At 50.3% G+C, this 27,457-nt stretch overlaps 1 protein-coding gene across 1 annotated transcript; it reads right to left on the reverse strand.

Moving 5' to 3' along the window:
- Positions 1-27,457, reverse strand: Prss55 (serine protease 55). Its single transcript, XM_077109242.1, has 6 exons — positions 27,392-27,457; positions 9,555-9,636; positions 6,695-6,890; positions 5,264-5,514; positions 4,511-4,653; positions 1-321 (listed from the first exon to the last, which is right to left on the reverse strand). Exons 1-6 carry the CDS (start codon positions 27,455-27,457, stop codon positions 1-3), a joined length of 1,059 nt encoding a protein of 352 aa, XP_076965357.1.

The following is a 27,457-nucleotide window of genomic DNA, read 5'->3' on the forward strand; positions in this document are numbered from 1 at the left end:
TTACCCGTTGAAAACGGCCCTGAGCAAGAGGCAGGACAGAAGCCCCCGCAGGAGCCAGCACCTGGGGCTGCCCACCTCTGAGCACCCCGAGGACCTGGAGTCCCTGGACTTGTGTTTCAGGGTGGACCCCGTTTGCCCGGTGTCAAAGGGCCTCCCCTCCACCTGGGTGACGTTCCGGATCCAGAGCTGGTAGTTGACCAGCGAGGTGTATATTCCTGGGGTGTTCTTCTGCCCACAGCTCCGGCCCCAGCTGATGATGCCCACCTGGTACCACTTCTTGCTTCCTTCTGTCGTGCAGACCAGGGGCCCCCCGCTGTCGCCCTGCAGGCAGAGAACAGAGTTCGTGGCGGGTCCTGTTCTAAGCTGCCCACTGAGGCTGGGCTCAGCTTGTTCAAGGAAAGGGGCTTCACTGGCTCCCCGACTCCAGGCTGCCAAAGGAATCCCATCCATGCTCCCCTGGGGGGCGCCCTGTGGTCAGCCAGGAGCTGTGGGGAGAAGCATGCATGGCCAGGCAGGGCAGAGCCAGGGAGGACGACGCAGTGGTCAGTGAGAAGAGCCAGGAGCGCGCCTCTGCAGCCCAGAGAGGGGCGGGAAGGAGGCAGAGGGGGGAGGGAGGCCAGCGTTGAGGATCTCAGATCAGAGGCTCTGGAGAGGGAGAATAGGAAGTGGGCGTGAGAGGCGTCGTCAGCGGGCACCAGGAGGGGTCTCCTCTGGCGTCCTCCAGAGCTCTGGGGAGGCCGGCATTCCATTGAACACTCTGGAGTGGGTGCTGGGGGGCACAGGAGCTAAGTCTCCCTGGATGCACTGCCCCCGCTGTGGGTCTGTGACTGGTTGTGCCCACACATGATGCAGATGGGCCAAGTACCCACTGAGGACCTTGTGGACACATGGCCCCTCTCACCCCTTCTCCTGGACGACCAGCCTCGAGGAGCAAAGCGCTTGCTGAGGGTCACCTGGCCAGAGCCGGAAGCCAGGGTCTCCTGATGCCAACGCCCCCAGCTCCCCAGCTGTATCCTTCTGTCACACACTGCCGGGGGCCTCTCCTCAGTCCCGCGGGCTGGCTGGACAGTGCAGCATGGGGTGGACTCCGCCGGGAAGGAGCCTCCTGCTGAGCTGTTCGTGTGGCCTGGCTCTGTGGCTGCCTCTCGTCAGCCCCACGGCCTCCTCTCGGTGAGCAGGGATTTTGATTCCCATTTTGTAAGTAGAAAGTTCGAGGGCTACGAGAGGGCTGACCTCTGCTGGACAAACCCTCACTGAGGAAACGCGTCATGCCTGGTCTGGCGGTCCGAGACCTCCTGGCCCAGCAGAGAAGATGCACATGTGGGCCCGCAGGAGACTCGTGCGGCGTGAGACAGAAGAGGGAGCAGGCACCGAGGGGCGCACTCTGGCTCTGGGAGGGCGAGGGCAGGACAACTGGGGAGATGTGACTCGCAGGGCACCCAGCGGCTTGACGGGCTGGGCGGGGTGGCTGGCGGGGCCTCAGGCAGAGGGCGGTAAGAGGAGGGGAAAGATGAGGGTCCAAACCAGGGCAGGTCACGCGGGGGACAGACAGGAGACACCCCCAGGTGTCTGGCCCCGGATGGACACTGGACGTAGGCTGTGACTCATTCAGGGTCAGAGGCTGCAGGTGACAAAGTACAGGGGAAGGTCAGGAGTAAACGTGTCCCTGTGGAACTTGGTCTTGCTGCAGAAGCATCACTGGGCAGGGGACGTGCAGCCCCTCACTGTGACTCCACAGAGTCGGGGGTCATGACTGCCTGAGGACAGCCAGCAACTTGGTCCCAAACCAAGTGACCTTTTCCAGGACAGAGTGTTCCCCTGGCACCTGCCTCTTGCCCCGGTGCTGGCTGGTGAGTTACCGGGCAGAACTCGCTCAACAGCTTCTATTCCAATCGCTCCTTCTGCAAATGTTGTCTTAAGTGATCTTCTTTGTTTTATGAAGGACACCCGTGGCAACAATGTTGCCTTGATTACTTATTTCCTTACACACCAGGGTGAGCGTGTCCTGGGCAGGAAGCTTCAGTCTTGAGCTTCCACGTCCATCATTTTGTAGGAACAGAGAGACGCCCGTCTGCTCTCTAGGGCGGTGGCCCACGAACTGCAAAAACCTGTGAATCGTTGGGACGAGCCTGTGTAGTGGACGTTTCAGAAATGGGTTAGCACCGTTGCTCTGTGCGTTGCCCACCAGCTGCCTTCAGGAAACAGTTGTCCCTTCCCGGTTGCTGGGCCCAGGGGCGTCCGTAAGTGGGCGTCCTTCTATGTTGGTTTTTCTCTTCCTCTTGGGAAGCAAGCAGCACCAGAGGTGCCACCGAGAGGGCCCTTCCTGCAAGGGCTCAGCCTGTAGCCGGGGTCTCTGCTGAGAAACGCTGGCTGAGAGCTTCCCGAGTGTCCACCAGGAGATGAAGGACACCACTGCTGTCCTGTTTGGTGCAGAAGCAGGTGACCGGGCTGCAGGCCTGGCCTCTTCACTGATGTCGGGCTTTGGGCAAACCACTTAGATTCTGAATCCCTGTTCTTTCACCTTCCAGCCCACCTCGCAGAGCCCAGGGAAGACACAATTGCTGATAAGGTGCCGAAGAGCTGTAAAGTGACCGCAGGTCTGTCCAGGTGGTCAAGGGAGACATGAGTGATCACGATAACCACGTTTTCTCATCTGTAAAACGCCCTTCTGGTTAAATGTGTTCGGACTCCTTCTCGGCTCTAAAGGCCCGTGGTTCTGAAGGCCTGAGCGTCTGCAGAGTGAGAGATGAGGTGGACGCAGCCTGGAGAGCAGCCCAGCTCTAAGCCGGGGTCCACAGCAGCCCCACAACCAGAATGGCCCACGCCCAGCCCTGCCCGCTTGGACCCCTCCTCCACCGGCAGACTCCAGGGCCCTTTGGGGTTCCCCCAGGGAACCTCTCCTCAGGGGCTACATTACACAGTTCTGACAGCCGACAGCACCCGGCTTGCAGCTGGGCCTATCTGACAAACATTTCTTGGGCATTTGTCATGGGCAGAGCACGGGGCGAGGCCCTGGGAATTCACCCCTGAATAGACAGGTGTGTGCGGGGCGGGGAGCAGGCAGGAGCAGAGAGCTGGGCTCACCGGGATGGCTGCTCCCCAGGAGACGCCACGGGGGCTTCATCTTCTTAGCTGGGGATAAGTTCCAGTTTATATTTTGCTTGATTGTGCCACTTTAAAATTATTTTTAAAAGCTGAGCGTTTTGAGATAATTGAAGACTTTATTGCAAGAAGTAATGCAGAGATTTCCCGACCCCTCAGTTTCCCCAGTACTATCTGGCAAAACGGTAGCACCTGATGGGTACAGTCAAGAGGCAGGACTTCTCTGTGCTGAGGAGGCTTCTGCTGCCCTCGGTAGCCGCGCCCACTACTGCCCCTCCCATAGCCAGCCCCGCCTTGCAGCCACCAATACTGGCTTTCTGCTGGACTTAGTGGGCAGGATCGAAGGAGGTGTACTTGCTCCGCCCTATCTGGAACGTAAGTCCTGGTCCTTGTCCTGTTAGGTTTGGTGATCTTGTACATCATCCAGGACCGGAAGGGAACAGGGCGTGCTAGGCGTTCAGTCTGGCTGTCCCTTGGCTGTCTCCTTGGTCCTCGGCTCGTGGAATCTCCTCCTCCTGGCACACGCTGCTGGCCTCCACCTCTGCTGAGCTCAGAGGCCTCGCTCCTTCCTCTTCTGCCTGCCCAAACCCTGACCCAGCAGGCCCTTCCCAAGGGGCCATCTCGTGGTCTCCCTGGGGAAACTATCAGTCTCCTCTGTTATCAAGCAACACTAGAGAAGGCTGTCCTTCCACGGGCTGTCTGTCTGTCCTTCACTGCTTGGAGGGGTTACATCTGCACCTGGAGATTTGCACCCAGACCAAAGCCAGCACCCGGCTTGCAGGTAGACCTTAATGGGCTCATCAGAGGGAGCCCCCCCAGGAAAAATAGAGGGTCTTTGAGCTTTAAACACAACTCCTGTCACTCCTTGGAGTCAGAGGGAGCTATGCTCCGAATGTTTTTGTTTTTGTTTTCCATTTTTCATTATCCTTAATATCAACATCAATCAAATGTGTTTTTCTTTTAAAAGTTTCATGTCTGTTTTATTAAAGAGAACCTAAGAGATCAGACTTTGGTTCACGGTAAAGAAACCTGCATCACCCACTCTATTATTTATTGCTTATTGACCCAACTGTCTGCCCAAGAGGCTGGGGGCAGGGACCACACCTCATTCCAGCCACCAGGGCCTGATGTGCTCGATAGAGGTTGCTAAATGATGAATGATGATGACTCCTGGTATGGGCCTCAAATTCTTCTTGACTTTGTCTTTTTAGAAATTTCTACAAGTGGAAGCCTTGGGGTCCCATGTACCTAGCGTCCACTCCATGTCTGCACTCGCACAGCCAAAGGCCCTGACCCCCATGCATTTCCCAGACCCTCAGCTGCCTCTTCCCAGCAGAGAGAGGGTACCCTTGCATGGCAGCCCCCCGGGGTGGGGGCCTGTAAGTGGAGGAGGCGGGGCCTCGGTTACCTGGCAGGCATCGTAGCTCTCGTTCATGAATCCTGCGCACAGCATATTTTTGGTAAGTTTTGTAAACGTTTTTGCACATTCATTCCAATCTATGATGACCATTGGCACTTTCAACAGATCGGTTTTCATAGACCCTTTGTCGGCTGCCCAGGGAGAGAGAATGTTAGAAAAGTCACCAGGCAGCAGACATTGCAACGGCGGTGCCCTAGAGACCGCCAGCCCTGCCCGCCATCCCGCATGCTGCTCATGCCCTGGCCATCCACCTTCTTCAGGTCATCTGTGCCCAAAGGGGATCCTGCCCAAGCTCTCCCACGAGACCACCACCTGCTGGGATCATTCATCTGATGACCAAACTTCTAGCCCTGCTCCAGCCAGCCCGCGAGCTCGACATCTGGGGACGGGCCAGTGGACAGCCCAGCATGGTCCTGCCTCCTCCGCTTGCTGCCCTGTTACCAGTTTGTCATGTGGGCACAGCGCTTTCCTCCTACAGGGCCACGGACAGCAATTTGCACCCCATAAAGAAGCGTTAGGCCCCAGGCGTGGAGAGGGCGCTGTCTTCAGAGGGTTTAGAGGGCGCTTGAGCCCCGGGCCTCCAGGTTTCCTAGGCTCCTTCTCCTTCACGCTGACCACACATGCATCTCATGATTCCTCCCCTCACCCAGCGTTCCTCATGCCCATCGGTTCCTGCCCTCCTCCTGCCTCCCCGGGGGCCCTGGCCTGAGCAGCTCTCCAGGACGCCAGGCAGTCACGCACCTGAAGTGGTCTGTCCCCACCCTGCCACCCAGCACCTGTGCCACTTGGAAGGCATGGGCTCTGGGGGCATGCAGATGGGCACTATCAGGCTATTGAACTCGATGGGCGAGGCCACCATCAGCAAGGCGATGTCGTTGTCCATGCTTTGTCTCTTAAATTTATTGTGATAAACTATGCTGCTGACCGGCTTTATTTCCAGACGTGGGCTGGTCAAGTCGTTGGTCCCCAGCACGACACTCAGTTCCTCTGTGCTGGTGGCATAGAACCCGAGAGGGGAGGGGAGGAGGGGTCACAAAAGCACACAGAGCTCACCGTGCCCCAAATACCAGTCCTCATAGAGTTTTGGGGGCCTTTAAGATGGTCCTTTCGTTGCTCAGAAAGTTTGAGGATTTAGAAACTAAAGAGAGGACAGAACCATCAGAGAACAGACCCCAGTCCTCAGGGATCCTGAGGTTGAATGTGACCCTTGGAGGCAACAGAGCAGAGGCAGGGCTCAGTTTGGAGCACTCTAAAGAGCCCACAAAGGTCTAGTTGGCCCAGACCAAGCCAGTCTTCAGACAGGTAAGGCCTGGTGACATGTGCCAATGACTGCACAGTCTGCTCACGGCAGTGGTTCCAACAACCATTTAGAGACTTAGGAGCTGAGTTTAATTTGACCTTCCACTGACCGAACAGAAAAGACCCTGAGTAATCAGACAGCAGGCAGGGCCCCTCCAGGCAGATGGCCAAGAACTTTCTGGTAGCCAGCTCTGAAGTGCCCCCCAAGAGCAGGTGCCACAGTGTACTCGGCTTTGCCCAGAGGAAACGTTGCACAGGGTTTACCTAGATCTGTCAGTCTTTCTGGGTACCTTCCAAAGCTCTTGAGGTGGTGAAGCAGGGTGCCCAAGTGCCAGAGCATTCAGGACTGCCTTCCACTGGGAGCTGTGGTCCCTGGCGGGGTCACATAGCTTTATTGGACCTCAGTTTCCTTATCTATAAAACAGAGTGATTTATTCTGCCTGCCTCAGAGGGTCATTGTACAGGTAAGTAATTTAATACAGGTGAAGTCTTAATGGGGTCCCTGGAGCATGGTTCATGGTCAGGAAATGTCAGAGTCAACTGTCAGCAGAGCAGAGAGCACCCTACAAGGAGCAGGAAGGAGGCACTCAGGTGGCCAGGAGACCAGACGTCCAGGATTTCCAAGAAGCACTTGGATGTCCTAGGACCGGGGATGGACTGAGCGCTCCGGCTCCTTAGGCCATAGGTGTGCCTGGAAAGGACTGCGTGTGACTTTGCAGCACAGAGCCACTGGCCCTGGCACAGCTTGGGGTCCACTGTGCAGTGCCCACAGGCTGGAGGGCGGACATTCATGTCTGCATCAGGATACAATGGTGCCAGCACCCCTTCACCGTCAGGTCTGGCGGCTGCCCGGGGCTGGCCCTGGGTACTTACGGTAACTCGCCGATTACGCAGTGAGCAGCTGTGAGGATCCACCACGAGTTGAGGATGCTGCCGCCACAGAAATGCTGATTTGTTGCCTGGATACTCACCTGCCACGGAAACTCACCCACCTCAGCCTCTAGCCCCCCGACGATTCTGGAATACCGCATCTTCCGGTCCTCGAAAGAGGGCCTCTCGCCACATCCTGCTGGGATGGAAGAGAGCAGGAGGGAAACATGAAACACCTTGTCACCCTCCACATGGGCCAGGTGTGCTGGGGGAGACGCTCGCAGACAGCTCTCCCTGGCCCTGTCCTGGAGATGGGGACACTGGGCCGGCCCCGGAGGCTCCGGTGTGACAGGAGCAAGCTGACAGGTTCTTTTTCATTGAGCAGAGCTCAGGATGTGGTCCAGAACATTGGCTCTGACTCTGCCAGCTCCGGGGTGTCAGGCAACCACGTCTGCCCAGAGAAATTGGAGGAAATAATGTCCAAAATCAACCCCACAGGACCCCCTCAAAGATACCCCAGTCCTTCAGGGCCGTAATCTGGGACCTGCAAATATTTTCCCTGACAAGGCAACAGGGAATTTGGAGAGGGAATTGATCAGCTGACCCCAGCATGCCCCACTGAATGGACCCAGTGCAATCACAGGACCCTTAAGAGTGTTGGGGAGCTGGGGCAGTGGAGCAGGCACTTGGGAGGCTGAGGCAGGGGGATTGCAAGTTCCAGATCAGCCTGGGCAACTTAGCAAGAAGTTGTCTCAAAATAAAGAGGCTGGGCGTAGCTCTGGGGTGAAGTGCTTATGTAGCATGCATGAGGCCCTGGGTTTAACCCCCAGCACCACCAAAAAGAGAAATGGTAGGAAGAAGGCAGAAGGGAGTCCATGCTGGGTGGCGGTGAGTACAGGAAGGCCCCGGGAGATCAAGCCTGCGGCTCCAAAGATGGACACAGAGGCCCCAGACCAGCTCCAGGAGCCCCGGAAGGGGAAGCTGAGGATCCAGGGCCGGTGTATCTGCAGGAATACCGTCCTGCCTTGGAAATAGCCCTGGAGGCTGAGCTGACTTCTGCCCTACAGGACGGCAAGGTGAGGAATTGCTGTTTAAGCCACTCAGTTTGTGGCTGCTACTCATAGCAACGCGGGGAAAGGAAAAGATGTTTCCAGAACAAGGTGGGAGGGTTGATGTTAGAAAGCCCAAGACCCTCTTGACCCGGTCTTTACTCTAATTGTCCAGTCATTGGCTCAATGGTGGCTTTGAGGATGTCATAGTCTGGTTTGGAATGAGGAAGTCACGGTCATTTTTGGTTCAAAAAAAAAAATGGGGAATTTAGCAACATTGTATCAGGAGGCTCCAGCTGTCAATAATCCATGAATGTCTGTTCAGGACTTTTGGACCTGCACTTCCTATATCTGACTTATCAGACACACTATAGTGCTTAGATGTGTGTCCAATGCTCTTCCAAACACCTCACAAAGACCAATTCACTGTGACTTTTACAACCACCCTACGAAGTAGGTACTGTTATTTCCATCCCCATTTTTATAGTTAGGACAAATGAGGCACATAAAGGTTAAGTATTTGCCCAAGGGCACACAGCTAGTCCATGGCCCACCCAGGATTTGAAGCTGGGCAACCTGGCGTTGGAGCTGACCTTCTACCACTCCCAGAGCTGCTGTCTGCCTGGAACGTTCTCTTCACGGGTGCCTGGCTCACTCCCTCACCTCATCCCCGCCTCAGCCTAGGAGTTGCTCCTTTAAGGAGCCAAGCCAACCCCTCCATCCTGGCTACTCTGTCTCCTGCCCAGCATTACATTTCTTCATGTACCATCATGGCGTTGGGTCCCTGGGGTCCCCTGGCCTGACTGATGCCAGAGCTTAAGCTCTGCCTGGAGACAGCAGCAGGCCTGCCTTGGTGACGCTGGTCCCAGGGCAGGAAGAGGATGTCCCAAAGATGAGGGAGCCTTGGCTCCAGCAGCCCTCATGGACACTCACCCCCGGGGCCAGGCCATCCATGTTGGACGATATGCACTGCCGTGACCTAACAGTAACAAATTGACAGCGACCCGTGTTAGGTGGATAACACGCATGTTCACCCGTGTCGTCCGCGACTCCTCGGCTGGAAGGTGGTGCTCGTGGGGGATTTTAACGATATGGGGAAAGGCTTGGGATAAACAGTTGAATAGAAAAGTCAGGGTCAGAATCATATTTAGAACTTGTGATTTTACCGTATTAAGAATCTGGACATCCACACGTGGGAGGAACCACACGTCAGGATCCCTGAGTGGGGTGAGCCTCAAGGGCCCATGGGTGACTGCAGGGGGCTCCTCTTTCTGAGACGCGGCTGCGGCACCTGCTGAGAGCGTGGCCCTGGGGCAGACCCCTGAGTCTGACCCTGGCCCTGTCACTCATACATGATCTGGGGGAAGCAACCGTCCCTTCTTATCCCCTCTCCACTCCTGAAATGGGCACGAGGATCTCTCCACCTACGAGATGGACACTCAGATGGAGCCAGGTTGATGAAGGACCCACAGGGGCTGGAACAGAGAGAGGAGTCCTTGAGCCATGTTAGCTGTCAGAATTTCTCCTCTCCTTTCTCCCAGTCCCCAGGGACTGGCAGCTGGGCCCTTCTCCACTCTCTTGGTCCTGAGAACAGCAGCACCAGGGTGCAACCGTCCAACCCAAGTTCTTTGGGTTAAAGCAAAGCACCAAAGCTGGGTGGCAGTGAAGGCAGCAGAGATGGGGAGCAGGGCTGGGAATGAGCCTGCACTTGGGGTGTTCTTCAGAGGATCTGCCCACACCCCCCCCCCCATGCTCCTCCCTGCACCCACCTCAGGACGGCTGGCAGGAGGCCAGGTATGCAAGAGCTAGTGGGCAGGGGGAGGGAGGGACTGGCACAGCAGGCTGGCTGCTGCCATCAGACCTACCAAGTTCCTGCAGAGTGACCTTGGGCGGGTCCTGGACCTTGGAGGCTTGGCTCCCACCCACACTTAGGCTAAGAGCAGAAACTCCCGCCACGGTGGGCAGCTTCCACCTAGCATTTGGCCTACTGCTGCTGCTGCTGCTAAGTAACCCAGTTTCCTTCCAGCCTGGCCACCTCTCGGAGTGGGGAGCCACCCCTCTGGAGCCGTGAGGAGCAGACTGAGACCAGAAGCAGCCTTAGCTCGATGTGCTGAGTCCCACTTCCATTCTGCTGGCAGGTCCCGGGGGGCTCCTCACCCTGAGTCTGAAACTGAGGCTCAGTTGCTTTCGGGCACAGGCTTCTGGGCTCTCCATTATGCTTTCTGGGTCTCTTATTCTTTCTGCTTTCTATGCTTTCTGGTAAAGTCTTGGGTTTCAAAACCAAAGCTAAAGGTCAGATTGTCAAACTCTGGGCTGGGGAACAGAAAGAAAGACAAGTGGCCCCAAGGAGGGTGGCTGGGAGCACATCAAGTCACCCTCTTGGGCTCTCCTGGAAGGGCCTCCCTGATGAGTTGGCTAATTACAAGCCCGTGTCCGGCTCTTTCCTGCCCCTCATGCTCACTGGGACTGGATGAGGAGGTGAGGAGGGCCCTTGTCCCCACCCCAGTGCCCGCTGGGTCTGTTGCCTGGCCTGGGGGAGGAGCCCACATACCTGGGTCCGCCCCTGTGGCGTGGGTAATGAGCAGCACAACTGGGAGGAGAAGCATGGGCCTGGGCTGGGCTGTGGGCTGGGAGGTGGAGGAGGCCGGGGCGGAGGGCGGTGGCGCTGGCCGTGGAGCAACCAGCCCTGCTGGCGACGTCACAATGGGCTGAGGCTGAGGTCAGGAGGCTTCTCGCTGCCTGTTTGGGTTCTAAAATGGTTTACAGAGGGCTCTCTGGTCTCAGCCTCCCTCCCACCCCGCTGGGCTCCCTGCTGACCTGGCATCCTAGCCTCCCCCCAGCCCACCCTGGGCACTTTGGGCCGTCACGCCCAATCCTTCTTTAAGGCTCCCAGGCTTCCCCTCCGCGAGCCTGTCAGTGGGCCCCTGGTGGAGGCCAGGTAAGCCCTGCCGGCTGGGCCTCTCCAGCACAAGGCCCCGCGGGGTCCAGTGACCCTCTTCCTTCCTGCTCAGGACTCTGGCCAGCGCCCAGGCTGGGCCTCATGCTGGGGCAGGGTGCCCCATCTCCTCCAGACCCGCCCAGAGGGCAATACCCCCTGCCCCCAGCACTTTGTGGTTTATTCCACAGGAAGCTGAAGCAGAGTGTGACCAGGGTGGAGTGCCACCGGGTTTGGACCCAGTGACTGCAGGACTGCTACCCCAGAGTGATCAGAGAAGCCTCTGTCCAGCCGGACCTCAGAGGAGCCAGGAGTCCAAGTGAAGAGGGAAATAGCACTCTGTGACTTGGTCTTCCTAGGAGATACTTAATTGCTGGTCTCTGTGAGAGTGTTGTTTCAACACTGGCTTAAACTGTAACATTTCAATGCTATAACTCACACCCTGGGGAGTGTAAGCTCCCGTGACCTTGAGAAACACCTCCCTGTGACAAAGGCCACTTCCTGACATCCCTTGCAGATTCTCCTCTGCCTTTGTTCTGCTTCAATAAATAAGAATTTCTGCTCATGATCTGCGGTCATGTGGCCCAAGAATTAAACCTGCCAATACTGTCCTAGGCAAGGAATGACATCAGATTTCCTCTGAAAGCCCCATGTGACCTCAGCTCTGGGCCCAGAACTTCAGAACCCACTACTGGCTCATCTGGATCCAGCAGTGCCATAAACCTGAGTTCTCCAACCCTCCGAGTGGTGCTGGGTCTCTTGCTGAGCACGATTTCCACAACACAAGCTGACCTGGGCAGGACGAACTATCTTACTGGGTGGCAAAGGTCAGCAGGAGATGAACAAGCCGGGTCTGATCACGGTGCGATGCCCATCCACTGTCCCCGCCCTGTCCTGTCACCACCTGGGAAGGGTCTGACTTGCAGCTAGAGGTTTGCTGAGTAGCACTGTGGCAGCCTGCCGAGCTGTGCCCCACCCAACACAGCCAGTGTCACTGTCTCAGGGGCAGATGCCGCGTCTCACTCCCGGCTCCTCCTGGTCCCCAGCAGGGGTTCTCGTGATAGTCACAGTCAGTGGCTATAACAACTTCTTGCTGAGCTTGGGACTGGACACAAATCTCTTCCAACAGAGCAGGCTGGGCAGAGCCCACAAGAGGAAAAGCCCTTGCCCTCGCCTTAGTCTAGTGGAAGAGACAGAAAATGAATCAGTACTGAGGACACAGATGGGCTGGGCAGGCCAGGCGCTGTGGAGCAGGGGCCACGGGACAAGAGGTCGGGCAGGCGGGAGGAAGAAGGCTTCCCATGAGGGCAGGGCTTGCGGGCAGCTGGGACCCTACCTTAACCACCGTGCACCACTCATTCCCTGGATGACCTGGACAGCACTGAGGTGGAGAGAGAAGGGGTAGCGGCCGTAGAGCAGGTGGAGGAGCAGGAGGGCACTGAGGGGCTGTTTCTTTCCAAGGTTTAAATGTAGGGATGGTAAACCACCTTCAGATGCTGAGGAGGTGGCGAGCGGTAAGGAGGGACCAGCAGAGAGTACCGACTAGAGGGTCCTGGCGCACACTCTTGCTCTTGTACTTCCTTGCCACACCCTCTCCCAGCTCTCTGGCCACTTCCTGCTCCGGGGGTTAAATTCTCCCTCGGCCTCCGCACACCCTGGCCCTGGGCCTTTGCTCCATCTCTTGTCCTCAGAGACAGATGACTGTCCAGTTCATGCCGCTCTGACAGTGTCTGCTCTCTGTCCTGCACAGCCATCGGCCGCCTCTGTCTCGGCCTCTCCCTTCTCTCCCCATCCCACTGTTTCCGACCTCAGGCCAATAGCGTCTCTTCTTAGCTGCATCACTAGAGTCAGGTAATCACCACAGGTAATCACCACAAGATATTCTCCTTTCTCATTTTGCCCTCCCTAACGTATTCCTCATGTTATGCCCAATCTTTTAATGCAAGCTCTACCAAACAACCCCCTTTAATTCTATCCCTTCCCCTCCACTGAACCTCAGATGAGGCTGAGGTCTCCTAACAAGGTGTATTGGCATTTGACACCTGGTTTCAGAGAATATAAAAACTTGTCCAAAGACCCAAAGCTCTTTAATATCACAGCACAGAGCAGAACCAATGGCTCCTTAAGTTGATCAGAATCAGGGGGCGAGAGATCGGAGCACGCAGATGAGTTTGGCCTCACCTGGCCTCCTGGGGCTCTCCTCCAGCCCCTGCTGGGGAGGGAGCGCTGGACAGGGGAGCATGGGGCTGGGCTGAGCCCAACTGACCCGCACCTGTACCTGCTGCCTCCACCCTAGCCCAGTGTTTACTGTGACGTCACCAGGGTCAGCTCTGCCATGCATTTGTGATGCCCACTTGCAGCTGCCACCGCTGACTTGGTATCAGCCTGGCCTGGAGGTGAAGTTGGATAGTTCTGGACTGGAATGACAAGAAGATGCTCCAGCTTCTAACAGCACTGCTCATGGCACTCAAGGGACATGCCCAGGACGAGTCAGGTGGGTGCAGGGCTTGCCCCAAGCAGAGGGGGTGGGAAGGCACTGAGCCAGAGTCTGCTGCTGAGGAAACAAGGAGACTGTACTGACCGATCACAACGTTGTAGCCAGCTGGATGAAGATACAGCCTACTGTCACCCCCAGGCACCCGGCCCAGGGTACAGAAGCGCAGGGGAGGAGAGCAAGAATCCAGCATCTGGCTGGGTGTCTCAGAGCTCTGTCTTGAGCACTAGGATGCTTCAGGATACCCTAGGAGGAGGGGGACATGGAATAGGACCATATTTAATTTAGAACACCTGTATTAGGCAGTCTCATTAAATGGGCACCTTAGAAGGCCATCATGGGTTAATTTGGTTCGTGAGTTAAAGAAGTTTGTTCTGTCCCTCAGGCCTGTGTCAAACTCTGTAGGAAAAAGTTCTATGGTTAGATAAGATTTGGAACCGTTCCGTTCCACGTTCTTCCTGTAGAACCCAGTGGCTCTCCACATACTAATGGTTCTGACACAGCTTCATTTTATTTCATCTGGTGTTTCTGAGATGTATCTGACAATAGACCCCCCTCCCCTGTAGGCCCTCTGCAGCCTGAAGACCATTCCCTGGCTTATTTCTAACATGTTCTACTTTTTCTTTAGAGAGTCACCTGTCCCCTAGTGCTTTGTGATTCTCTCATTCGGAAGTTTCTAAAGTTGCTTTGCAGGACTGTATTGAGCCGTAGTGACATTAACCCTTTGTCTCTTACATGTGTCATGAACTCTTTCCTCCTAACTCTTCAGAGCTCTTCCAACTTATTTTGGACCCAACAGAAATTTAAGTTTATGAAAACTTTATTGATATTTTTCACTACAGTTCTTGGGTTTTATTTGATGCATCAGAAGGGATTTTGGTCCCAAGCTCACAAGTGCAATCAGCACTCTGGGCTCTGGAGTCAGACTGGGCTCTACCCACTGGGGACAACTGGCTTACTGGCTCTGTGGTCCTGTTTCCCCACCTGTAAAATGGGCACATGAGGGTCCTTGTGGGGAGAGAATCTGCAGAAAGCTCTGAGAGCAGGCCTGGCTCTGTCAGGGCTCAAAACCCTTAGCTCTTATTCCAGTGTTCTGTGACTTCACTTCTTTTTTTTAAAAAAAATATTTTTTATTCTAATTTGTTATAGATGACAGCAGAATGCATTACAATTTATATTACACATACAGAGAACAATTTTCATATCTCTGGATGTATATGAAGTATATTCACACCATTCGTTCTTCATACAAGTACTTAGGGTAATGACGTCCATCTCATTCCACCATCTTTTTTACCCCCATGCCCCTCCCTTCCCCTCCCACCCCTCTGCCCTATCTAGAGTTCGTCTATTCCTCCCATGCTCCCCCTCCCTACCCCACTATGAATCAGCCTCCTTATATCAGAGAAAACATTCCACATTTGGTTTTTGAGATTAGCATTATCTTCTCCAACTCCATCCATTTACCTGCAAAAGCCATGATTTTATTCTCTTTTAATGCTGAGTCAAATTCCATTGTGTATAAATGCCACATTTTCTTTATCCATTCATCTACTGAAGGGCATCTAGGTTGGTTCCACAGTTTAGTTATTGTGAATTGTGCTGCTATAAACATTGATGTGGCTGTGTCCCTATAGTATGCTGTTTTTAAGTCCTTTAGGTATAAACAGAGGAGAGGGATAGCTTTGTCAAATGGTGCTTCCATTCCCAGATTTCCAAGGAGTCTCCATACTGCTTTCCATATTGGCTGCACCAATTTGCAGTCCCACCAGCAGTGTATAAGTGAGCCTTTTCCCCCACATCCTCGCCAACACTTATTGTTGTTTGTGTTCTTAATAGCTGCCATTCTATGGGGGCTGGGGATATAGCTCAGTTGGTAGAGTGCATGCCTCACATGCACAAAGTCCTGGGTTCAATCCCCAGCACTGCCCCACCCCCTCCTGCCCCAAATAGCTGCCATTCTGACTGGAGTGAGATGCAATCGTATAGTAGTTTTGATTTGCATTTCTCTAATTGCTAGAGATCTTGAACATTTTTTCATATATTTGTTGATCGATTGGGTCATATTCTGAGAGGTATCTGTTCAGTTCCTTGGCCCATTTATTTATTGGGCTATTTGTTTTTTTGCTGTTTAGCTTTTTGAGTTCTTTATATACCCTAGAGATTAGTGATCTATCTGATGTTAGAGTGGTAAAAATTTGCTCCCAAGATGTAGGCTTTCTATTCACCTTACTGATTGTTTCTTTTGCTGGGAAGAAGCTTTTTAGTTTGAAACCATCCCATTAATTGATTCTTGATTTTAATTCTTGTGCTATAGGAGTCTTAAGTGAGTTGGGGCCTAATCTGACATACTGGAGATTAGGTCCTACTTTTTCTTCTATTAGATGCAGAGTCTCTGGTTTAATTCCTAGGTCCTTGATCCACTTTGAATTGAGTTTTGTGCATGGTGAGAGACAGGGGTTTAATTTCATTTTGTTGCATATGGATTTCCAATTTTTCCAGCACCATTTGTTGAAGAGGCTATTTTTTCTCCAATGTAAGTTTTTGGCAACTTTATCTAATATATGATAACTGTAATTATGTGGATTTGTCTCTGTGTCCTCTATTCTGTACCAATGGTCTTACCAGTCTGTTTTGGTGCCAACACCATTCTGTTTTTGTTACTATTGCTCTGTAGTACAGTTTAAGGTCTGGTATACAATGCCACCTGCTTCATTCTTCCTGCTAAAGATTGCTTTAGCTATTCTGGTCTCTTATTTTTCCAGATGAATTTCATGACTGCTTTTTCTATTTCTATGAGAAATATCATTAGTAATTTAATTGGAATTGCATTAAATCTGTACAGTGCTTTTGCTAGTATGGTCATTTTAACAATAGTAATTATTAATTCTGCCTATCCAAGAACAAGGGAGATCTTTCCATTTTCTAAGGTCTTCTTTAATTTCTTTCTTTAGTGTTCTGTAGTTTTCGTTGTAGAGGTCTTTCACCTTTTTTGTTAGGTTAATTCCAAAGTATTTTATTATTTTTTTGAGGGTATTGTGGATGGGGTGATTTTCCTAGTTTCTGAGGATTTGTCTCTGATGTACAAAAATGCCTTTGGGTGTTTGATTTGGTGTCCTGCTACTTTTCTGAATTCATTTACTAGTTCTAGAAGTTTTCTGGTGGAATTTTTTTTGGGGGGGTCTTCTAGGTATAGAATCATATCATCGGCAAATAGTGCTAATTTGAGTTCTTCTTTTCCTATCCATATCCCTTTAATTTATTTTGTCTGTCTAATTGCTCTGACCAGTGTTTCAAGAACTATGTTAAATAGAAATGGTGAAAGAGGGCATTCCTTCAGCTCTGATTTTAATTATTCCTGTCCTCTGCTTTTGGTGTTGATTTATTTTTATTTTTCTAGGGCTTTAAGATGTAATGTTTTCAGAGGGAACGCTTTCAATTTTTCTTCATTTAGAATGATCTTGGCCTGGGGCTTAGCATAGATAGCTTTTATGATGTTGAGATATGTTCCTGTTATCCCTAGTTTTTCTAGTGTTTTGAACATGTAGGGATGCTATATTTTGTCAAATGCTTTTCCTGCATTAATTGAGATGATCATATGATTCTTATCTTTAAATCTATTGATGTAGTGAATTACATTTATTGATTTTTGTATGTTAAACGAATCTTGCATCCGTGGGATGGACCCCACTTGATTGTGGTGCACTATCTTTTTTGGTATGTTTTTGTATTCAATTTGCCAGAATTTTATTGAGAATTTTTGCATGTATTTTCATTAGAGATATTGGTCTGAAGTTTTCTTTCTTTGATGTGTCTTTGCCTGGTTTTGGAATCAAGGTGATATTGGCCTCATACGATGAGTTTGAAAGTGTATTGGTATTAGTTCTTCTTTATAGGTCTTGTAGAACTCGGCCTAGTATCCATCTGGTGCTGGGCTTTTCTTTGTCAGTAGGTTTCTATTTTCTTGCTTGAAATTGATCTGTTGAAATTGTGTATATCATCCTGATTCAATTTGGCCAACTCATATGCCTCTAGAAATTTGTTGATGCCTTCAATATTCTCTATTTTATTAGAGTAAAAGTTTTCAAAATAATTTCTAATTGTCTTTTGTATTTCTGTAGTGTCTGTTGTGATATTTCCTTTTTCATCATGTATGTTAGTTATTTGAGTTTTCTCTCTCCTCTTTGTTAGTATGGCTAAAGGTTTGTCAATTTTATTTAATGTTTTTGAAGAACCAGCTTTTTGTTTTGTCAACTTTTTTCAAATGTTTCTTTTGTTTCAATTTCATTGATTTCAGCTCTGATTTTAATTATTTCCTGTCTTCTACTGCTTTTGTGTTCATTTGTTCTTCTTTTTCTAGGGCTTTGAGATGTAATGTTAGTTCATTTATTTGTTGACTTTTTCTTCTTTGAAGAAATGAACTTTCCTCTCAGTACTGTCTTCATAGTGTTCCAGAGATTCTGATATATTGTGTTAGTGTTCTCATTTTACCTCTATTTTTTAATCTCTTCCTTGATGTCTTTTATACCCCATTGTTCATTCAGTAGCATATCTATTTAGTCTCCTGGTATAAGAGTAGTTTTTATTTTTTATTTTATCATTGATTCTAACTTCATTCCATTGTTTTCTGATATAATGCTGGGTAGTATCTCTACTTTTTTGTATTTGTTAAGAATTGCTTTGTGGCATAATATGTGGTCTACTTTAGAGAAGGATCCATGAGCTGCTGAGAAGAAAGTGTATTCACTTGTCAAAGGATGAAATATTCTATATATATCAGTTAAGTCTAAGTTATTGATTGAATTATTGAGTTCTATAAGTTTTTTTGTTCAGCTTTTGTTTGGAAGATCTATCCAGTGGTGAAAGAGGTGTGTTAAAGTCACCCAGAATTATTGTGTTGTGGTCTATTTGACTCTTGAACTTGAGAAGAGTTTGATGAACACAGATGCTCCATTGTTTGGGAGAGATATATATTATATATATATGTATATACATATATACATATATATATATTTGTTAATTTATATATATATATTTGTTATATCTTGTTGGTGTATGGTTCGCTTGAGCAGTATGAAATGTCCTTTTCTGTCCTTTTTGATTAACTTTAGCTTAAAGTCTACTTTATTTGATACGAGGATGGAAACCCTGCTTGCTTCCGCAGTCCATGTGAGTGGTATGATTTTTCCCAACCTTTCACCTTCAGTCTCTGTGTGTCTTTTCCTATGAAATGAGTCTTTTGGAGACAGCATATTGTTTTTTATTTATTTTTTATCCAATCTGCTAGCCTATGTCTTTTGATAGGTGAGTTTAGGCCATTAACATTCAGGGTTATTATTGAGACATGATTTGTATTCCCAGAAATTTTTGTTATTTAATTTGACTAGGTTTCTCCTTTGATTAGCTTTTCCTTTAGTGTAATACCTCATTCTACTGATTTTCATTGTTGTTTTTCATTTCCTCTTCAAAGGATATTTTGCCAAGGATATTCTGCAGTGCAGGTTTTCTAGCTGTAAATTCTTTTAACTTTTGTGTATCATGGAAGGTTTTTATTTCATCATCAAATCTAAAGCTTAATTTGGCTAGATACACAGTATTCTTGGTTGGTATCCATTTTTTTTTCAGAGCTTGATATACGCTGTTCCAGGATCTTATAGCTTTCAGGGTCCAGGTTGAAAAATCTTCACATGACCTAATTGGTTTCCCACTATATGTGATCTGATTCCTTTCTCTTGTGGCTTTTAATATCCTCTCCTTATTCTGTATGTTAGGCATTTTCATTATTGTGTCTTGGTGTGAATCTGTTGTGATTTTGAACACTTGGTGTCCTGTAAGGCTCTTGCATTTGGTTTTCCAATTTGTTCTTCGTGTTTGGAAAATTTTCTGATATTATTTCATTGTTCATTCCTTTGGTTTGGAACTCTATTCCCTCCTCTATCCCAATAACTCTTAAATTTGGTCTTTTTATTCTATCCTATATTTCTTGAATGTTCTGCTTATGTTTTCTTACCATTTCCACTGTGTGGTCTACATTCTTTTCAAGATTATATATTTTGTCTTCATTGTCTGAGGTCCAGTCTTCCAAGTGGTCTGACCTGTTGGTGATGCTTTCAATTAAACTTTTAATTCTGTTTACTGTTTCTTTCATTTCAAGGATTTGTTTGGTTTTTCTTTAGAACCCCTGTCTCCCTATTGAAGGAATCTTTTGCTTCTTGTTTTTGAGTATGTAGCTCTTTGTCGAAATGATCTTTTGCTGCCTGTATTTACTCTCTTATTCCATCCTTTAATTCACAGAACATTTTAATCATGTACGTCCTGAATGCCTTCTCTATAATTTCATCTGCTGTGCTGGCCATGGATCCTGATAATGTGGTATCTTGACTTGTTTGGGGCACTTTCTTCCCTTGTCTTTTCATGTTGCTTGTGTGTCTTCCCTTCTAGCACTGTGGATCCGAGGCATTACCGTTTTTACCCTATAGGATTATAGTGCCCCTATAGGGATCCAATACTTCTCCTTTGAGGCGAAAGGACCGTGTTATCAGATCCTAATATAAATGAAATACCACCTAAAAACAAATAGTTGTTATTAAGACATTTACAAAGTTTTTTTTTTTTAAAGAGAGAGTGGGAGAGAGAGAGAGAGACAGAGAGAGAACTTTTTTTTAATATTTATTTTTTAGTTATCGGCAGACACAACATCTTTGTTTGTATGTGGTGCTGAGGATCGAACCCGGGCCGCACGCATGCCAGGAGAGTGCACTACCACTTGAGCCACATCCCCAGCCCAACATTTACAAAGTTTGGTCACAATGTATAGAAATGGAGAATTCAGTTATTATCTACAATATAATCAGTAGGTTTGTAAAAGGGTTTACAGTTTCTGATGGTCTACCAAGAACCGGGGATGAGGTGTGGGAAGATATGCTGAGGAGGTAGGAGGTAGGATACAGAGTTACTGTATCTTAGGAAGTGTGATGGAGGAGTCTAAAGAAGAAGGTTAGTAGCAGGAGAAGAGAGCGGTCGTAATTTTGGGTAGACAAGTAAGAGGAAAGACAGTAGAGTACATAAACCAAACACACAATATATTAATAAAAATAAAAAAGGTTAAATAGTAAAAATTGGAGAGAAAAAAAAAGAAAAAAAAACAATAAAAAGAAAAAAGGTATATACAACACAAGTGTAACGTGCTACTCAGTTGTCTCAGTCCTCAATATCCTCATTCATGCAAAGTACCTGGTTTCTCATGTTAGGGATGTGAGGAGGGCGAATAAAGATGGAGAAGAAGAAAAAAAAAAAAAAAGGTCTAGAAGGAAGGAACAAGGATTGTTTTGGTTGGAGATCAGTGTCTTTCCTGCTTCCCTCTCATCCAACAGGATGGTGGGGGTTACCAGGGTGTGAGCGTTGGTCTTGAGTGGAGGGCGCCTGGAATGGGGTATGGCCCCCGCCTGTCTCGTTGGGAGACTGCACCTCGAGGATCTCCTTTGGGGTCAGCTCCTGTGATGTGGGCACAGGGTCTTCTCCTCATCTCGCCTGTAGACCTCACAGTTCCTGCCCTCTACACCCTCTCCCTTTCTCCTTCCTAATCAGGAACCTTTCTCTCCGGGGCTCTTGGTGGCTGCGCACCTGCCATGGAGAGCTGTTTTGAATTGGGCAGTCACTCTGCAGAGTTAGTGGCTGCTGGGGGTTGCGGGGGATTAGAAAACTATGGACACGTGGCTCTCCGGTGTTTCAAACTGGTAGTTGCCCCCAACTAAAGATGGTGATGGAGGTGACCCAAGATGGAGGCTGCTGCTTTCAGCGATGGGGTGTCGGGTTGGGTGGGGGGAGCCAGGTGATGATGATGTGCGATGCATTCAGAGATGAGTTCAGTGGAGTGCAGTGCTGCAGCCGTAGCTGCCAAGTCCCAAGATGGAGGGGACTGGGGAAGCCCTGTGTTGGTAGATGGGGGTCCACATGGGAGTGCTGCCGGAGTTCTTGCGTGTGGGCAGTGGCTGAGTGTCCTTCGTGGGAGCAGCGTCTGGGAATTCTGTGCTGGTGCTGATGCTGGTGGTCCTGCTAAGGCACCCGCGAGACCTGGGTGGGCGAGTAGCCACGAGTGGGGAGTCCTGCTGCAAGGCTGAGGCCCGGGGCCCTGTGTGGCACGGCCGACTTCACTTAAGTTTCTATTTTTCCTGGCCTGAGTTGGTCAAGATATTTTCCCATGGAATTTTCTAGAAATTTTATTTTTTCACCTTTTGTAATTAGGTTACAACCCACTCAGTATCAATTTTGTGTACAATGTAAGCTACAGACCAAGTCAGATGTGGCAAAATAGCTGGTCTGGAGGCCATTAAGGGAAATAAGCCAGGCATGGGAAGACAGTCACCCAATGTCAATCACACGCGTCGGGGGAGGCTGAAGAAGCGGATCTCAGGAGAGAGTAGAAGAGTGACTACCAGAGCCTGGGAGGGCCAGAGAGGGGAGGGAGGGGACAACAGGCACACAATACAGCAGGAGTGAGGCTGGGGTTCCACAGCAGAGGAGAGCGACTGCAGTTGACAATACCCCGTTACAGATCTTATGAAGAACCAGAAGAGAGGTCAGAGGGTCCAGACACAGAGCAAGGACAGGGGAATGAAAAGCCAATTATCCTGACTGCTCCTCACACATTATGTGGACACACTGGATCGTCCCACGGTCTCCCCTAAACATGCACAGTCATCATGTGTCTGTCTTTCTGTATGGATGTCCAGCTAGCCCAGCCTTAGCGCCCATCTCCCCCTGTAAGGATGTCCACCTAGGCCAGCCTCAGCGCCCATCTCCCCCTGTATGGATGTCCAGCTAGCCCAGCCTCAGCGCCCATCTCCCCCTGTATGGATGTCCACCTAGGCCAGCCTCAGCGCCCATCTCCCCCTGTATGGATGTCCAGCTAGCCCAGCCTCAGCGCCCATCTCCCCCTGTATGGATGTCCACCTAGGCCAGCCTCAGCGCACATCTCCTCCTTAGTGAGGAATCGCGTTTCCATCCACACGCCTGCAGCTCCCCCCGCTTACTTATTGGTCTTTGTGCCCCCCCACCCTGTCTTAGTTCACATGGTTTTATAATAAGTCATGAGATGTGACAAGTCAAGTCCTTTAGTGCTGGGCTGCCTGCCTGGTTGTGTTGGCTCTTCGTGGCCAATGGCATTCCTAACCTCAGAGCAGGGTCGTCAGATTCCACAAAGCTGTCGAGGTCTCGATGGGACGTATTCGGTCTGCAGGGCAACCCAGGACAGGACATGCCACACCCTTCCTGATTTATCTCAGTATGAAATAAAAAGTTCCTTGAACAAAAGTTGGTACATGTTTGTTTCCCTTTATTTCCAGATCGTTTATGATCTTGAAGCTAATATAAACAATATTATTTTTGTATTTATTTTTAATTTGCTGCTGCTGTATAGAGTTTTACAATTTTATCTAATGATTTTGCTTAATCCGTCTATTAGTTACAGTGGTTTATGTGTACATTCTTTTGCGTTTTCTGTACTCACAACCATGCCATCTGTGAATGATAGAGTGTTATTTCTTTCTTTCCCAAGCTTCTCTTTTTTTATTTTTCCAATTCACTGTTGGGTGGCTGGCATTACGTGTGTTAGTGAAGGTCTGTGCTCCCACCATTGACGTACTCCTAATTTTTTTAGTTTTATTTAAAAACAAGCTTATAGTCTTAAAATACATGTAATTTAGTTTATTGCTGATATATTTGGGTTTGAATCTAGCAGCTTACTGACTTTCCATTTATGGACTCTCTTAAAAAAGTCAGCTGCTGACTTTCCATTTATGGACTCTCTTAAAAATTAAAAAAAAATTTTTTTTGCCTTTTTCTTTAGATAATTTTTTTAAATCAACACAAAGATCCCCTCTATTATCTGTGCCCACATGATAATGTTGGTAGAGTACCCAGTAGGCTTCTCTACCTCCGCCCGTCTACAGTGCCAGAGTGCTGTGTGTGGGGTGTTGTCTGTGGGGGGGTGTTGTCTATATGTGGGGGTGTTGTCTGTGTGGGGGTGTTGTCTGTGGGGGTGTTGTCTGTGTGTTGGGGGATGTTGTCTGTGTGGGGGTGTTGTCTGTGGGGGTGTTGTCTGTGTGGGGGGTGTTGTCTGTGTGGGGGTGTTGTCTGTGGGGGTGTTGTCTGTGTGGGGGGTGTTGTCTGTGTGTTGGGGGGTGTTGTCTGTGGGGGTGTTGTCTGTGTGTTGGGGGGTGTTGTCTGTGGGGGTGTTGTCTGTGTGTGGGGGTGTTGTCTGTGGGGGTGTTGTCTGGGTGGGGAGGTGTTGTTTGTGGGGGTGTTGTCTGTGTGTGTGTGTTGTCTGTGTGTTGGGGGGTGTTGTCTGTGTAGGGGTGTTGTCTGTGTGTTGGGGGTGTTGTCTGTGTGTGTGGGTGTTGTCTGTGTGTTGGGGGTGTTGTCTGTGTGTGGGGGTGTTGTCTGTGGGGGTGTTGTCTGTGTGTGTGGGTGTTGTCTGTGGGGGTGTTGTCTGGGTGGGGAGGTGTTGTTTGTGGGGGTGTTGTCTGTGTGTGGGTGTTGTCTGTGTGTGGGGGTGTTGTCTGTGTGTTGGGGGTGTTGTCTGTGTGGGGGTGTTGTCTGTGTGTTGGGGGTGTTGTCTGTGTGTGGGGGTGTTGTCTGTGTGTGGGGTGTTGTCTGTGTGTTGGGGGTGTTGTCTGTGTGGGGGGGTGTTGTCTGTGTGTTGGGGGTGTTGTCTGTGTGGGGGTGTTGTCTGTGTGTTGGGGGTGTTGTCTGTGTGTACGGGTGTTGTCTGTGTGTGGGGGTGTTGTCTGTGTGTGGGGTTGTTGTCTGTGTGTTGGGGGGTGTTGTCTGTGGGGGGTGTTGTCTGTGTGGGGGTGTTGTCTGTGGGGGGGTGTTGTCTGTGGGGGGTGTTGTCTGTGTGTTGGGGGGTGTTGTCTGTGTGTGTGGGTGTTGTCTGTGCGTTGGGGGGTGTTGTCTGTGTGTTGGGGGTGTTGTCTGTGGGGGGGTGTTGTCTGTGGGGGGTGTTGTCTGTGTGTGGTGCAGCTGGGTGCCTTGGGCTCTTGTGGGCTTCTCTGCAGATGAAGTTGCTACACGGCTGTTTCCACCTGCAACATGGTGGCAGCCTCTGGTGAGATTCTGCTTGCTATTCCTCTGGTGCACGTGCAGCCTGGTTGGCTTCTGATATGCACCCTTAGGGTTAGGGTGCAGACCACTCCGTGCCTGGCCAGCGTGGGGAGTTTATGAAGCTGTCACTGTCACTGGGGCCTGGAGCCCAGCCCATCACAATCTGCCAGGTGTGCCCGGCACGCCTGTTTCCTGGCTGCCCTCTCTCTTCGTCCTCTTCCCAGGTATCTGCCAGGAACTGCACTGACCTCACGGGGCTTCTCATAGCCCACGCTGTGGTTGTCACACAAGAAGGTCTCTCGTCACATTCCAGCTCTTCGGGGTTTAACTTTCAAGTCTATAATTTCTCCTTATTTTTCTTTGTTTCTGCCTTTTTCCTTTTTAAATCCTTTCCTCTTATGAGCTCTTATTCTATAATACTCCATGTTTTCTTCAATATTCTTGCATAAAACAGCTTTCATTTATCTTTCCCCTGAAGATTATACAAATAAATGCATTGTTGTGTGTATTTTGTACATTCTCTTTTTTTTATACTTTGCTTTTAGCCTGGGGCCAGTTCCGACAGACCCCCCCTTTTGCGGCAGGTGGTCTGGAGGAATCTCATTGCAGTCTCCCCCTCTCCCCTTCAGCCTGGCTGCCATCTTCTCTTTTTCCTGGGGCTCATCACCACCACCTTGATCAGTCTGTCTGAGAGGGACGGGGCTGGGTCGCGACTGTCTGGAGTATAGACTTGGAATACCTTTCCTCTGAAGAAGGCGGGACAGGGGTGAGATCCCAGGCCCAGGGGGACCCTTGGGCTTCGGGGGCTTCCTCCCTCTTGGAGGTGGTCCTCTTGGGAGGATGGGAGCCTCTTCCCTGGGACACCCCTGTACTCTTCTCTGCACAGCTGACTCTAGTTCCTGGTTCAGTTGTTTCCTCATCTCAACCTTTAAAGAAGCCACATCAAAGGTGGAGATGTCAGTGTGCCTGACCCGAGAGGACAAGTGGCCTTGTCCTTCCTATGGCCTGTCTGGGCCATGGCGATGCCCCCTGAGCTGCAAATGGTTATAGGAATCTATGGTTTTATTTTTTCAATTAGTTTCTAGAACTCTATGCTGTGAGAACCTCTAGAGCAGCAAGACTATGTGCTGAATGTCATTGTCACTTTCGTCCTGTTGAAACAATACGATAGTTGGAAAATCCTCAAAGTTCAGCATGACCTTGGTTTTAGTGATTTTGGCATACATGACTTTTTTCTTTTTTTAAAAAATGACGTTTGTTGGCCAGTTTCAGTGGGCATCGAGGACCTGTTCTATATGTGTGGGGTAGGAGTGTTTATGAATTCATCAGCCATCTTTTCTCAAGGTCATTTATAGTTGTCTGGCAATTCCAACATGTAATGGGCAGCAATGGGTGACAACATGGTGGGTGACAAGCCCAGGCCTGGATGTAAAATGAACTCTAAGGACACTGTCGTGAGAACTGTGCGTGGGAAAGGGAGAGGTCCCCTCCCCGTTTTGTCAGCCTTCCCAGGAAACCTGACCAGCACCATCCACTCCCTCCTCCTGGGCTGACTACTCCCCTTGAAGTGTAGGCGTCCTGTGGAGGCTCAGGCCCAGGGGTAGAGGCCTGTGAGAGGAGGCAGTTCTTCCCCTGATCACGCTCTGCTCCTCTAAGCAAGCTTCCTGCTAGGAACCCTGTGCACAGCTGTATATCGGGTAACATTCACGACACCAGAGAGCCTATAAATGTTGTGAAAAACTGGTGCTGGGTGCTCAGAATCTAGAGTCTGATCTCCTCCAGGCCCGCAGGCGTAAAATAAAGATTGCGTTGTCCCACTCTTACCTGATTTCCATAAAAAGCAAGAGCCAGGTTTTATCTGATAAATTTTGCTTTTTCCTACTCCTCTCCCCTTTGGAAAAAAGAACATATATTTATTATTTCTGTGCAAAGCCCTTTTCAATAATTCTCATTCTTCTGGGCCAGCCATTTTTAGGATTCCTTCAAGGAGTGTAGGTTTACTGGAGGTCGGTGGCCACGGGGCCTGTCTAATCTGCATATCTTCTGTGCCTTCCTCCACCATCTCTCCTTCACCCTCACACGTGTTCTTTGGATCCCTCAGTTTGTGGCTGGGACCACCCCTCACTGCCTACTCTGCAGCGATGGAGCTGCAGCCCGTGAGCACATTAAACTTTCTCAAGGCAGGAGGGATACTGCAGATGGAAGGGGCTCCTCTTCCTGGTTCTGCTGGGGATGCTCCTGTTTGTGCTCCTTCCTCCTCTGGCACGGTCCCCTTATTTGGTGACCCTTGTGAAATACTGAGGCCGTGGGCGCCTTGCCCACGTGTCACGTGTCAGCAGGCTGACAAGTCTTAGCACAAACTCTTGCAGGTACTAAGCTCCCTTTTGTCACATCCAGTGTTTAGAACAGTGCAAAGAAGAGTCCAGCCATCCAGGGCCTGCCTGCTTTGCACACTCCACAGACCTGCCCCCAACATCAGCCACCGACAGGTGAAGCTTGCGGCTCTAGAGACCTCAGGCCACAGGGCTGCCTCGGGAGCTCCTCTGACCCAGACTCCCCACTGAGCTGTTAAGCAGTGTCCCTAGCAGGGAGCCCCCTCTCTGATTGCCCTTCCTCTGGAGTTTCCCCTTCTCCTCCCCCTGCACCCCAAACCTGCCTTAGCCTCTGAATGGTCTCCTGCCATAAAAGGTGTCCCTGCCTTCAAATCTGTCAATCACCCAGATACAGTGTGTGGTCTGTTGATCAGACTCAACATCAGCTCTGGCCAGGAAACCCGAGCTCTGGCCCCCAGCAGTGGGAGGGCTCCCCGGCAGGCCTGTCCCTCCTTGGCCTTCTCCCCGAGCCCTGCAGCTTTCCTAGAGGCCTGGACTCCACTTCCTCCAGTTACAGTGGTGAGCCCGCAGTAACTTTTCCCTGTTCGGTCACCACATGGCCTCTGTCTCCTGTGTGTCTTTGGCTTGTCCCCATTGCTGTCCCAACTCCATGTACTCTCTAGTGGAGCTCCGCACGGCCTGGGGGTCTCTCAGCTCCCTTTGGGGGTGAGGACCAGACCCTGAAGGAGGTGTGATTGCTGGTGTTTTCCGAGATCTGTCCCTGCCTGGCCTGCTCACTGCACTTGCCTCCATTTGGGCCACGTCCTTGGCTGGACGGGCGCCAGGAACATGAGACGAGGCTTTCTCCCCCAT

Source organism: Callospermophilus lateralis, chromosome 4, assembly GCF_048772815.1.
Source record: "Callospermophilus lateralis isolate mCalLat2 chromosome 4, mCalLat2.hap1, whole genome shotgun sequence".
NCBI lineage: Eukaryota > Metazoa > Chordata > Mammalia > Rodentia > Sciuridae > Callospermophilus > Callospermophilus lateralis.

What these genes read in the sequence shown, in the direction of transcription:
- Prss55 (XM_077109242.1), bottom strand. Translation starts at nt 27,457, where the DNA reads ATGGGGGAGAAAGCCTCGTCTCATGTTCCTGGCGCCCGTCCAGCCAAG. An exon ending in AGGACGTGGCCCAAATGGAG is followed by an intron (nt 9,637 to 27,391) that starts GCAAGTGCAGTG and finishes TCCAAGGTCCAG; the next exon opens with GACCCGCCCAAGGTCACTCT. An exon ending in AGAGCTACGATGCCTGCCAG is followed by an intron (nt 322 to 4,510) that starts GTAACCGAGGCC and finishes CTCTGCCTGCAG; the next exon opens with GGCGACAGCGGGGGGCCCCT.